The sequence below is a fragment of the Hermetia illucens genome, chromosome 3 (genome assembly GCF_905115235.1).
Source record: "Hermetia illucens chromosome 3, iHerIll2.2.curated.20191125, whole genome shotgun sequence".
NCBI lineage: Eukaryota > Metazoa > Arthropoda > Insecta > Diptera > Stratiomyidae > Hermetia > Hermetia illucens.
The window spans coordinates 44745176-44758343 of record NC_051851.1 but is presented as its reverse complement, the minus strand read 5'-3'; the positions used below and the strand labels follow the sequence as shown (position 1 = coordinate 44758343).

Genomic DNA, 13168 nt, shown 5'->3' with positions numbered 1-13168 from the left:
TGGAATTCACAATGCAATTACCAAATTTATCCATAAACATTGGATTTTTTCACATGAATAAGAGTTGAGGCAATCTAGCGTTAGTAATCCAATTGAAAGCTGAAGTTGCTTTTGAAGTGGATTTAATGTGAAAATTAGTTTTTGGCTTACACAAAACCTGAAAATGATAAGCCAGTACAAGCCATTCGAATTTTGCATCACCCTGTACCAACTGCTGTCAAAGTCTTATTCTTCTATTGACATTCGAAGACGATGCGAGTGGTGTGAAAGGAAACGACGCATTTGGCAAGGATTTTCCCTTGTAAGCAGTCCTTGAGAAAGCCGGAAAGTCTTTGAAAAGTGTTAAAATTACATTAGCAGTGAATTTGTTTCTTGTGCAGCCATGGACGAGGATTCGCGAGGTGAGTTGAGATCAGAGCTCATGAAAAGGGTCTCCGGTTTCCCAACTAATAGGAATTTTAAATTGCGAATTTCGTTCCCACACTCTCTGGGAGATGACTATTTCGGGTCCAAGTTGTTTTTCTGTTTTGCACCCCCTCCAGTCGGGGTGGGTGTTTATTTTGTCCGCAAATGGGGCGAATGGTGTGAAGTGTGGGCAATGTTTTTATTTGTGTTTTTTCTCTTTCTGATTACACGCCCCAAGTGTTGCCAGACAGATGGAATGTTGGAATCCTTTTTCGGAATTCAATCCATTATGGATGAGAGTGTTTATAATTAAAATGAGCATTAAATGCTAGCCAAACAACAGAATGGTTAGAACAATAAGCTACTACGACGTCCGTCGCTTTTTAAATTCGGCAAAGGAAGACCCTGTGGCAAAACTATTTACAATTCACTTTTTTTTGTCAGATTGGGTATTTTGTACTTTAATAGGCGAGTGATCTATTATCTAAAAATGCCAGTTGTATATACAGTCACTCAAAAAAGTAATTTGCTTTATTTTTATTTGTAATTAAAAACGTCTAAAAAACCTTTTATTCAATAGTGGCATTATAAAGAACATTCTAATTAACTTTAACTTCCAACGTGTAATGAACTCTGTGGAGAAAGGAAGAAATTGGCCTTTGGGCGCTTCACGTGTAATTTTTACAAATTCAACGAGTGTGGATTACCTCGCCGATACTCCCAGTACCAGTCCGCTGCTTCTCTGGTAAATAGTGTGCAGTCGTTTTCCAACAAAAGAAGAAGTACTAGAAATTCCCTGTTGAGTGTCGTCTGTCGCCGGATAAGGGAGTCTTCGAAGGTGTCCGAAGTTCAAAGCTTCTTCGCTCGCCCCCCTGATTTGAGTTCGTGCTCAGGCCCCTGCTCCTCGCTCGTCTCCATTCAATAGAGGGTCACGGTCGTTCTCGGACATTTTTAATTAAGAATTAGACATGTTAGTATAAACGGAAAAATATATAAAGCCAACCTTATCAGTTCACAAAGTCACTTCAAGGAAAAAAACTTACTACTCAGTCAACTCGATCAGAAAGCAAAAGAACTACTACCAAATCAAAGAAAAAAAATAAACTTGTGGACCCCTCCCTCTCTAAATTGTCCTCCTTTAATCAGCTCCCGCAAAACTTTCGGATGGCCAAAATGTCTTCCCAACCTCAAGAAATTTGTTTCATCTATGCGCAGAAACTTTCGCCCATGGTGCTTGTTAACGAAGAAACAACAATTGAGTTTCTCCCCGTCGCAGAGAATTAAATAATAAAAACAAACAAAAGGATCGCGAGAATTCGATCTTCTTTGCTTGGAGTCAGAAAACAAAGAGAGGATGAAGCGTTGAGGACGGAACATATAGCCGCAAAGACCCGTAGATCCTGGGAGCCAATCACCTACGAGACGTTGTCTCAAAGACAAACACAACAAACGAATAACTCTTGTGGTATTCTACAAGGATAGAACAAGAAACTCTTCTTTACCATGGTGGGAAACGAAAATTGAAGCTTAGGAACACTTACTTCCGGGGGAAATTGCGCCCAACATTTCCTGAATTCAGACCTAATATTTCTTATTTACGGATTTCTTGAGTGCGTGGAAGATAGCCAATTCCAGCTCTCAACTTCGTTTTGTATTATCGGTTAGAGAATCAATATCACTGTTCCCGGCTAAGCTCCACCTTTCTATTTTTAGGTTTCACGTCTTTCCCCCTGTGTTCCTAAGCCTCAATTTTCCTTTTCCTTGTAGAGTTTCTAGCCCTATTTCAAGGGAATTTTTCTCTTTTGTTGGAATAATGATTTTGTAAAAATGACACGTGAGGGATCGAAGCGCACAAAGCGCCGTATGCTTAGGATCCTTATCGGCACACAATTTAAAATCCTCTAGGATTTTGAGTTTGTTGCCACTATTTTTAAGAATTTCTTTCCATCTGAGCCAAAAATATTGTATTCACTCCCATCGTAAAACATACATAATTCGAAAACTCCCATGGCTAGTTTATATACTTCTTAGCGAAATTTACTTTTTGATTCTGTTTGCTTTGTTTATTTAAGGTTTCCTTCTAGCAGTTCGACCATGGTACCCATTTTTTCTTAAAGTATTCCTAACAATTTCTAGGTTACATGATTTTTTAAAGTTATTATTTGCTTCTACAGTAAGTTTAACAATCCTTTTTAAGATTTTGTTTTGCATTAAAATCGGTTTTATGTCTGTCTGTCTGTCCGTCCGTTTGTCTTTCTTTTTCTTATGTGTTGGAAGGTTAGAAAGGTTTAAAACTTACCGCTGGCTCCAGCCATACGTTATGTGAGACTTTTACTCACTAAAACCACTTCCTTGTCCTTCGCGCACCTCGCGGAACTGCCATGTCAGTATTATGTCGCGGGGCAAGATCAGTTACGAACTGCGCCTTGTATCGTTATTTATAACTTTCCTCCCAAGCTGCTCCTTCCTCAGCAGATTGTGGATCGCCTTCGTTAATTTTTCCATCGTCCTCCAAGATGTTTCAGAGGCTAGTATGTGGTCCACGATATTCTCGGGTGTCAACCGCGCCTCGGCGTCAATTTGCGGCGAACCTGGGGGATTTAAAAACAACATGCATCGCATTCTCCGGAATCATCACGTATGTCGGGCAATACGGGGAGTCGTCACGCCCGAAGCGATAAAGATTTGTACGGTACCCTCACCGTGCCTTCGTTTGATCCATTTTGAGACATCTGGAATAATCCTCGTTCACAAAGATGTCGATGGCGACCATGCCTGCTATCACACAGGCTGCTTCGGTTTATATTGTATGGTAAGCGCACGAAGTTCGCAATGCACTCAATCGGTATGGAACTGCGATTTTCCTTCTATTCGCTTCCAACTTCAAAGACGATGCCCAGGCTGGAGCTGCATAAAGCGAGATGCAGCTGACAACTCTCGAGATAAGGAGCCGATGGCTTAGCCTAGGGCCACCTATATTTGGTAACGTTTTTGCCAACAATGTAGCCACCCCGGAAGCTTTGGTTGCTAAATTTTCAAAATGGGGCTTGAATTTCAGTCTTTGGTCAACCATGACTCCTAGGTATTTAAGCGTTGGCTGCGACTGTATGATGTATTCTCCAATCGTGGCCTTTATTGACGTTTGCTTCTTTCGCTTGGTGATCAACACTGCTTCGGTTTGATGCTCTGCGAGCGTCAGACGAGCCCAGACCTGATTTCAAAAGTAGCCTCGTTTGCGAGTACCTCGATCTCATCAATATCTTGTGCCACGATAGTCACTCTGATGTCGTCTGCGAAGCCAATGATTGTCACTTCTTTGGGCAGTTGCAACTTTAAAAATTCCATCATACATCCACAGGAGAGGACCGAGTAGTGATCCTTGTGGAACCTCGCAGGTTGTTCTATACGTCTTAGGTCCATCGTCCGAATCGTAACGCAGTATCCTTTCCCGGAGAAATTTCATGACTATGTGCACCGGGTATTTAGCAGCGCCCAATTTGGCTAAAGCCGCAATTATTTTGCGTTATTGAAGGCATTCTTCACGTCGAGGGTAACTACCGCCCAAGATTTATTGTTCTCCATTGTTTTCTCCGCAATTTCCGGTGCCGATCGCATTGACAGTGGATCTTCCCATTCGGAATCTGAACTATCTGTCTGAGAGACCATCCTCCTTTTCTGTAATTATCACAAGCCAATTGAAGATGATCCGTTCGAAAAGTTTGCCGATGCCGTTTAGCAGGCATAGAGGCCTATAAGACGAAGGATAACCCAAAGGTTTATTTGGCTTCTGAAATAATAAAAACTTGTTTTTCCTATTCGCAAGTGTTGATTTATATTTTGCAAATAAGGATATTTCGGGAACCACTTGTTCCCTTCATCAGTGCTAACAAGACCGCCACTGCAGTTTTCTTGATTCGTTTTGCTCCTCTCAATCTGAAAGATGGCAGCTTGATGGTCACTGTGCGTATAATCCTCGCTCATCTGCCATTGAAGATCCTTAGATAATGTTTCGCTAACAAACGTAAGGTCTATCACCGAAAAGTATTGACGCCGCCAGTATTTGCCAGAACGACATTCAGACGTGAAAATACTTCGAAGAATAAGCGGCTTCTTGCATTTGTTTCGCGACTACCCCAATCTTACTAGCTAGCCACAAGAAAATAAAGGCGACATGCATATTCCCATTTCTAAATCTGAATCCATTAGACAGTTTCCTTTGACCTACAAAACCATTGAACATCCCATATTAAAACAATTGATGCAGGTCTCGACGAGATATAAGGCTTTAGTGAAATGATTAACTCTATCACTCGAATTATTGGAAGTGTATTTCCGAGGATAGGTGGATATGCAAGTTACATACAATCTTTTAAAATAATGCAGGTAGGGTAGCCATCAGTGGTCGCTCCGAGGAGCCCAATTAGCGCCATTATGCGCCGTTTTGATGCCAGACCATGACTCTTGTTATAAGAGCAAGGAGGCAGAGTCCAGCCGGCTCAGATAATCAGAGCCAGCCCGTAGCATTCAAGAAGGGAAGCAGTTCTCCCATCATGCAGTTAGAGATCTCTCTGAGGTCCTCAAAGAATGGTTTACCTAGTGTCAGTAGCCTGGTTCTAGCTGGACCTGGGTAATCGCGAAGGAAATACCTGAAGGTTCCCCCTTTTCTCTGTAGCTTCGGCAATGCAAATTGTAGTGTATGCCGAGTCTGGCGGCATATTCCCCCATAGGCCGCGAATGGATTTTGTTGTAGGCGGGCCTTCGCCATCTGAGGTCCGTGGCTGTTAAGCAGTCCGAGTAGATTCCGCCCTTGATAGCCGCGAACGGGACATACACTGTATCCACCGCTCATTTCCCTCTATGCTCTCATGATCGGGAATCCATTGGAGGGCGACTTTGAGCGTATCGTCTCCCACCGGCCTGGAGAATGTCGCCGCTGAGTACAAGGCCTTAATGGCCGCTTGGCTATAGGTCAGAATGGCTATGTTACGCTTAGGCTTGTATCATGCCCCAACCATCGGAAGGCTTCCAGTATCGCCAATACCGCCGCTTGGAATACACTGTCGAAACCTAGGAGACTGTAGCACACATACACTCTATGTATCCGAGAAAACTATCGCACCGACTCCACAGACGATCCTTAATCCGTCGGTGAATAATACTGTGTTCACAGCTCTGGTGAAGTGGCTACCTCCCAGATTCGACTGGATTATCCTGGATAATATCCAACGCGTAAGATATCTCTTCGATCCAATACTGGTCAAGGTTTCCTTGATGGCGTTAGTACCAACGTTGTGAAGGCTCCCCCACTTTATAATAAGAAAATCAGAAAAGCAAAAGATTTATCCGACAGGTACTTTTATCACAACTGACGAATCTTGCCCCAAAAATGAATGGTGTATATAATTGTAAAATTATATAAGTGTCAACAAGCCGACAGCTTTCTGTCCAAAACTTGTTGGAAATGATTTCAAGAGGAGTTCCATTTTAACACTATATCTATCAGCTCACCATTCACTTTTCTATTACTTTAATTACTCGTATTTAGTTATTTCTGCCGAAGAAACGGCATGATAACAAGGTGTTCGTTATCCGGTTATAATATCATCGTCAATCATGAATGCATTTCAATATTGTTTTAGGTGATGAGCGTATGGACATTGTAGAGGAAAGCAGTGATGCAGATGATGAATCCGTGCGAGTCTTCGCTGTACGACCAAACACTATTCGTCAGTTATTCGGATTATTACGGCCCCATTCGCATTCCTCGCGTAATGCTTCCCGACATAATGCACATCAATCCTCCGAACAGGACGCAAGTAGCAGCGATGCACGTGCTGTTGGAGCGCCAAGCGTTCCAATCAACTTCGATACCGAACTTCCTACCGAACATTCATATCTAGGTAATATGACACAAGTGTCGGGAGTGGGGTACTTAGATGCAGGCAAAATCTATAATATGCTTATATTCGTACATCATTCAATGGTTTTTCCGGGGGAAACTTTGCCTATGATCATACCCGATTACCTATTTGATCCTACATTGTTCGGTGATGAGGCTATGCTGTTTGGTGTGATATTCCCGAGTATGTTGGAAGTGACAAAGCCGAATTTGTATGGAGTGACTTGCCAGATTTATGAGAAGCGAAACGATGAACAGGATAATATGATAATAAAGTGCAGGGTGCATCAGAGATTTGTTATTTCCAAGGAGTACAATAAAAAGTAATAAAATAATCTACGTTTCTTAAATAGAAATACTCATTAATTTATATTCACAGCTTCTCTAGACTCCTGGAGCCACTACCAAGGTAACCGCTATTGACAATTGATCTGATCTAAATCGAATTTTCATTTACATTATTTTTTTTAAGGAAAGTCTATGCAAAAGTTCTTATACTGCCAGAAATTATCCTCCCCGACCCGCTTTATTCCTTAAATTTAGGAAGTTTGTCACGGTTCCGAGATATTGATGCCTTGAGCAATAAACTAAGGCAGCTACAAGCTGCTACCACTATCTGGCCACAATACGTATTCAATCAGCATAAATTGGATACAATCATTGAACGAGCGAAAAAATTCATTACCTCATATAAGATTGAATCGATGCCGACTGATTTGACTTTTATGTCCTTTTGGCTATGTCGAAACTTAATATTTGATCAAGCTGAAAGGATCAAGGTATTCATTACGAACTCTGTGAATATGCGCATGCAAATTATTGAGAAATCGTTGGATCAGGTATGTATTAATGCATCTCAACAAAATTTTAATACGCTGCTGGAAAAATAAACTATTTTTTTTCAGAGACGCTTCTTCTGTTGTAGTCGTTGTAAAAATCAAATAGCAGACTGCAGTTCACTGTTTGCTATGTCGAAACATGGCGTACAGACAAATTACTGCAATCCTTGTAAGTTCAACTCTAGTATTATCAATTTGATCCTGCATTTATCATTTTCTAAACGTTTAAAAGGTTTCTTTTTATTCAACATGTTAAAATCAACCACACTTACGTGTTACGTGTTTGCACCGACTAAAATTATAATCTAAAAATCAAAATCCTTAAATTCCTTAGATTCCAAACCGCTGAAGGAGGCAGCGGTGGTTGCCGAAATACGTATTCGGGAAAATAAATACATTCACCGACTCCAAGGAACCTAAGGATTTTTACTTTTGGATTAACAAAATTAAAATATTTACTACTTTTTTCTGATATTTCTTTAGTAGGTTCAGATGCTAAGATTTTCTCATATCTTACCGATCTTAGATTCTCTAAATCAATTCTTGAGATTTCATAATTAGACTTTCAGCGTCCATCTAATCCTTATAAAATAACAGCTTTTTTCATTGATTTTGAGATTATATAATAGTTGGCTATAGAAATTTCAAACAAAAATTATCGTTTGATCCAGCAAAAGCAAACTCGATGAAATTCTGGATGTAAACTTTACAAACTACACTAGAAAGATGGAAAATTGGTCCCACCTGCTCAACCTTATAGCTGCTACCGCTATTAGTGCGTTTGGTGAACTCTTACGTTCAAATGGTCTGGGGACGACCCGCTCGACCCCCGTCGGCCATCTTGGGAGAGTAGGTTCTACTGCATAACGCAGCCAGTATAACATGTGGCCTATACAAGTGTGCAAGGAGCACGCAAATACCCCTCCTCCACTCAAAACAGATGCCCTTCTTTGAAATCTAGCGTCGATCCCTTCCTTCTATTCTCTGGGAAAGATCGGATTCGCAGTCTTTTCATACGAGTGGAAGTAGCAAAATCGCAAAAAATGCAGGTGTAGCGATAATTAGTTCTCTGTGAAACCGTCAACCTCAGTGGCTTAACTCCGTTTGAGTGCATTGATGGTCGAGATAATGTTCTTTTCTGCTTCAACACGTTACGGTGACTACCCATTTTATCCAAAAGAGGTGGATCTTCATCGGAAACAGTTAAGAACCGTAGTGAAGTGCTCCTACCACCTCTTCAGTTGCTCGTCATCGTAGATGATGAGTCAACCGGTAACGTGCCTCACTGGACCATTTAAAGATTTATGACCACATACAAGTTCGTTCGTGATGCAGTTTCACTTCTGAAATTGCATTCTGCATCTTCCGTTTTCTTGATCAATCAAATTCTCTTTTGTCTGGCGCACACTATCAAACTTTCCACGATTTCGCACGATATCCGGGCTCAAGCGCATCGCGCTGACCGTCACTCACAGCCGTCAATAACGCCCTTCTCCTCTTCGCTGTCTTCCGTTTATCAATCCGCTTCCACGATTCCGTAATCAGCCAAAGGTTGTGACGTCCCTTCGGGACATAGCCGATTACCTGCGTAGCACCCGAGAACAAGTTTTTGATGGCAGTCCAATGCTCATCGACATTCTCAGGCATTTCACTCAAGGTATCTGCCGTCCTGGCTTTGTGCTCGAACAATGTCCTATCAATGACGTGCCGGTGGGAGCTACAGAAATCCGCAAACTTTTCACCATTATCGTTACGGTTAGCAACATCGCGTTTCCCCATCACATGTCCGAACAAGGTGTTGTCATAGCCACCTAGAAAGCCTCTCCTCTTCTTCTCCACTATATTAGAAGTGCCATCCGCAGATACTCTCAGAAGGCGATCAGACCCGAGTCTGCCAGTTTCGGTAGCAGTAAAGTTTCGAAATGTGCAGATTGCTGGCGCACTAATTTCTATATCTCGCCTTTTACGGCGCAAAAATTCTGCTTTGTTCCTGTGAAACTTCGCTAAACACTCAACTGAAACATCTTCACAGCACTGTTTTTGCTCGAGCGTGAGCAAACGCGGCATCCATCTTGCGCACAACTTTCTCATGTTCAAATTTTCAATTATGCAATGTACTGCGCTTTTTGAAATGCCTACTATGTCTGCTAACTCGCGCACTTTCAACCGACGATTATCCAGTACCCCTTTGTGGATTTTGTTCACCGTTCACTACAATCGTAACCACGATTATGATTATAATTAAGATTATAATCCGGAAGTGGACTTGATTTCGTGATTACACGATGATAATGATAGTTGCAGGCCATGATTACGATTGTCATCACATTATCCTGTAATGGTAACCACTGTAATCATAATCGTGCAATCATATGAAATCGCTGTAACTAGAATTATGATCAGTGCCGTTTGTGGTGTGCGCAGCAATTGACTTGTTGGCTAGATAACCTTTTAATAAACGCAAATTTAGGGGATCAGTTGCAACGAGCAGAGAAACTAGTTTGGTTGTTAGTTGAAATTATATTTTCCAAAACTGTGCAAATTGGAGATACAAAATGTTTCCTATCCACTTCTTAGTGGAGTATAGGGCACATAGTCTCTTTGCTGTCATTGTTTTTCCCCCTCCATTTTTCAATGAGACTGCGCTTTCCACTTCTAGCATGCTATCTACTGAAAAACGACGGAAATTGTTGTCATGAAACCCAGGAGCTGCCAAAGAAGGACTAGGGAGCTACATTTACATAGTTATGAATGAGCGCTGCTATCCGAAAAACAGCCGTCCACGCATCTGCTTGGTATTCAAGCTGGCAAATCGTTCCACTGCAGAGTCAGATTTGAAAGTTTTGAGTGCATTATGTGCTTTCTACAAGTACAACGCGAGGCGGCTACACAATGCCCGGCACATGCACGTGCATAATAATAATAGTACATGCTTATTTTTATAGCAAAGAACAGGCGAGTGCCCTCCATGCCGCTGTTTGTGCGGCAAACTGTGGTCTGACTCCACTTAACTTTTTGGATCGATCTTTCAATCTTCTGAGTGAGATGAAGGCAAATCAAACGTGGACCGAAGCCGAAGGCAATGCACAGTAAACACGTAAATTGCCTTTGGCAGCCATTTGTCAAACAGATGATGGCTGTGTACTGGAGAGCTCATTGCTGAGGCGGAGGGATTTATGTGTGCCATTCAAGATCGCGTGGTCGCCACCCGAGCTTATAAAAAGATCTTTCTGAAAGAGCGGGTGGAGACCGACCAGTGCAGAATGTCTGGTCTCGCGTTAAAGACGTTGGACCATCTCACTTCTAGCTGCAATGTAATGGCACCGGTGGCCTAAACACAACAACAGAATGACTGCATCCGTCCGCAGTAAGAGAGCCGTCAAATGAAATTCATTACACGGACTTTTATGAGCCAATATACAATAAGTCAGGTACGCAATGCGGCTTCCAGAAAAGTTCGGAAAAGCGAACTCTTGCATGCGTGAGAGAGAGTTTGTTGTCTCATTTGGAATATGGCGGCACTTTTCGTTTTCGGCTGTTACATTTGAATGGGATCAATTAGCATGAATTCGTTTAGGAAAATCTCTTAGGCACTAATTGAATTCCAAGTGCCAATCAGGAATGTCACTAACATTATTTCCGAATCTTCCGGAGGTAAGTGCTTTCTTGGCGGCATCAATTGCATGATTTAATTCACATAAAAAACGCATGCAGGTCGATTTTCCGCGCACAAATTCGCGGCATTGCAAGTAATATTCACATAAGTGAAGAATATTAAAAGCAATCGGGATCTTCAATTCAGCTTAGATATTTATTTGTAATTTGTTTTACAAGTTCTTGAAACGTGGGCAGTTCGACAATTCAACATAATTATGTTGACGGGTACTGTTCGCGGTGCTTCGAAAGCGAGCGGCGCAGAGAAACTAGTAGCAAAGGTCCATTCGGTAATTGCATAAACGTGAAGATAATTTGCAATGTCGCGAATTTGTGCGCGGAAAATAATAATATACTTATCTCCGGCTTAAATTCTATTTTTATGAAAGGAAGCTTCGGAAATAATGCTAGTGACATTCCTAATTGGCACTTACAATTAAATTAGTGCCTTCGATAGTTTTCTAAACGAATTCATGCTAATTAATCCCATTCAAATGTAACAGCCGAAAACGATAAGCGCCGCCATACTGCAAACGGCTACAATCTGTCATCAGATCGAACCTTGCCGACCTTGAATCTTCATGTGTGCCGGCCGCAGCTTCTCTCATCCGGGTTCAAGACGCAACGGAATTGTGTTGCGGCCATAATGCTGTATGTAAGGTGATTCATCAAAACCTTGCATACAAGCATGGGCTGATCACTGGAACACGCCTGATTTACCGACATGAGCCTCAGGCAGTACTCGATAGTTCTGCTTACAGTTTGTATTGGGACCGACAACCTCTAACTGAACGCCATACAGCACACAACAAGCCTGACGTGCTGCTAGTTGACAAGACGGGAGAAGAAGGTGAACTATGAGCCACTGGCTCGAAAAATCAAAGAAATTTGGCGTCTCGAAAAGGTGGTTCTGGTTCCCATAATATTGTCAGATACAGATATTGTACCCTTCCGGGTCCTGGGACAACACAGTCTGGTTCAAATTATGTAGATGTTGCGGGGAGTTCTCGACGGGTTCTCCTATTAACCTACCACCGGCCACCACCACCAGTGCCCCTTTATCTTTTAAGTAGGTAGAATCGTCCGAGCCTAAATACTTGACACTTAGTGCTCGCATTAGGTAAAATCCGGCATCAGCACAAAGGTCCATCGACATTTTTTATACTTTTATTCTTCCGTGGGAATGCTTGGGGCAACTTGAGTCCGATTCCCATTCAGAATATTTGGTTAATGGATTGCTTCAGGGAAAGTATAATGCAAAGTTGTTAAAGCAAAAAGCGAACTTATCAGAATAAAACTTTTGCATCGTCTAAGAAACTTCATTGTAAATATATATATGTTCGCCAAATAGGTTAGGGAAAACAATCAGAAAAAAGCCTTTCATGAAGATAAATTTATTCAAATGCTCTTGCTGAACTTACATTTCAAATTATTGTTTTCTTAGGAAAATGAATTATCATTGAAACTACAAACAATACATCTTTTCAGCTGGATTCATTCATGAAACGAACACCGTATATTCAATCAAGCCTGATGCAGTCTATCACTCAGGTGAACCCTCAACTGAATTTTCATGGTTCCCAGGGTAAGTTAGCTTGATATTCGAAATTTCATTGTTTTCATAAAACTTAAACAATTTAGATACTCTTGGGAAATACTTCTATGTCGAATGTGCCAGATACATGTTGGCTGGCAATTCAGTGCCGTGAAACCGAATTTGGTACCGAAGAATTTCTATGCTTTGTCGAGTGTGAATGTTATCGTTGATCTACCATCAGATGGTGAGTCATTAAATAATGATGATGATGATCATGAGAGTGATAGTGATGATTTTTTTCATTTGGTGGAAGAGTCAATCGATCAAATGCCCAGTCAAGACTAAGGCAATTATTTTTATAAATACTAAAAAAAGGAATATGTTTAGCGGATATTAATGTTATTATTTTAAGAAAATGTAAAGAAGGAAATTATGTTCTAACTTTATATCTTGTATTGATTATTTATCAATTGAAAAGTAAAAAAGCTATGATATAAGACAGTTTTGTTTATTATCAAATGGTTATCCCTTTAATTGAATTTCAAATGGGAAATATAAACTTGTCGGGATTATTATAGTAATTTTTTTGAAGTGAAAGTTAATATTTAAGTGAAACTACAGGATATCGAAAACTTCTGTTGCATTAATTGCAAGAACGTTACTTTGCTTATCTGATCGACGAGCCGCGACGGATAGATGGCGAAAATATTTTGAGGGATTTCAACGGAAGAGTTTGTTCATTGTTCACTTTTACAAGCATTGCTGAAATTTGGAGCAATTCCACCTGTCAGCGCCACTCCTCTTTGTTCTTGTTATGGACACTGTCACACGGGA

General features: G+C 41.2%; 1 protein-coding gene across 2 annotated transcripts; it reads left to right on the top strand.

Moving 5' to 3' along the window:
- The first annotated feature begins 219 nt into the window (after window positions 1-219).
- Window positions 220-12833, top strand: LOC119652713 (protein cereblon). Of its 2 annotated transcripts, XM_038056999.1 has the most exons (8): window positions 220-401; window positions 6045-6627; window positions 6684-6713; window positions 6777-7143; window positions 7210-7312; window positions 12286-12382; window positions 12439-12578; window positions 12641-12833. In XM_038056999.1, exons 1-8 carry the CDS (start codon window positions 383-385, stop codon window positions 12694-12696), a joined length of 1395 nt encoding a protein of 464 aa, XP_037912927.1. In that variant the 5' UTR covers window positions 220-382; the 3' UTR covers window positions 12697-12833. The 2 variants fall into 2 exon arrangements, with proteins under 2 accessions (XP_037912927.1, XP_037912926.1); XM_038056998.1 differs by having other exon boundaries at window positions 12439-12833.
- The last annotated feature ends 335 nt before the right edge of the window (window positions 12834-13168 follow it).

Coding starts and splice junctions, on each gene's coding strand:
- LOC119652713 (XM_038056998.1), top strand. Junction 6,714..6,776: donor CTCCTGGAGCCACTACCAAG/GTAACCGCTATT, acceptor ATTTTTTTTAAG/GAAAGTCTATGCAAAAGTTC. Junction 7,313..12,285: donor GACAAATTACTGCAATCCTT/GTAAGTTCAACT, acceptor ACATCTTTTCAG/CTGGATTCATTCATGAAACG.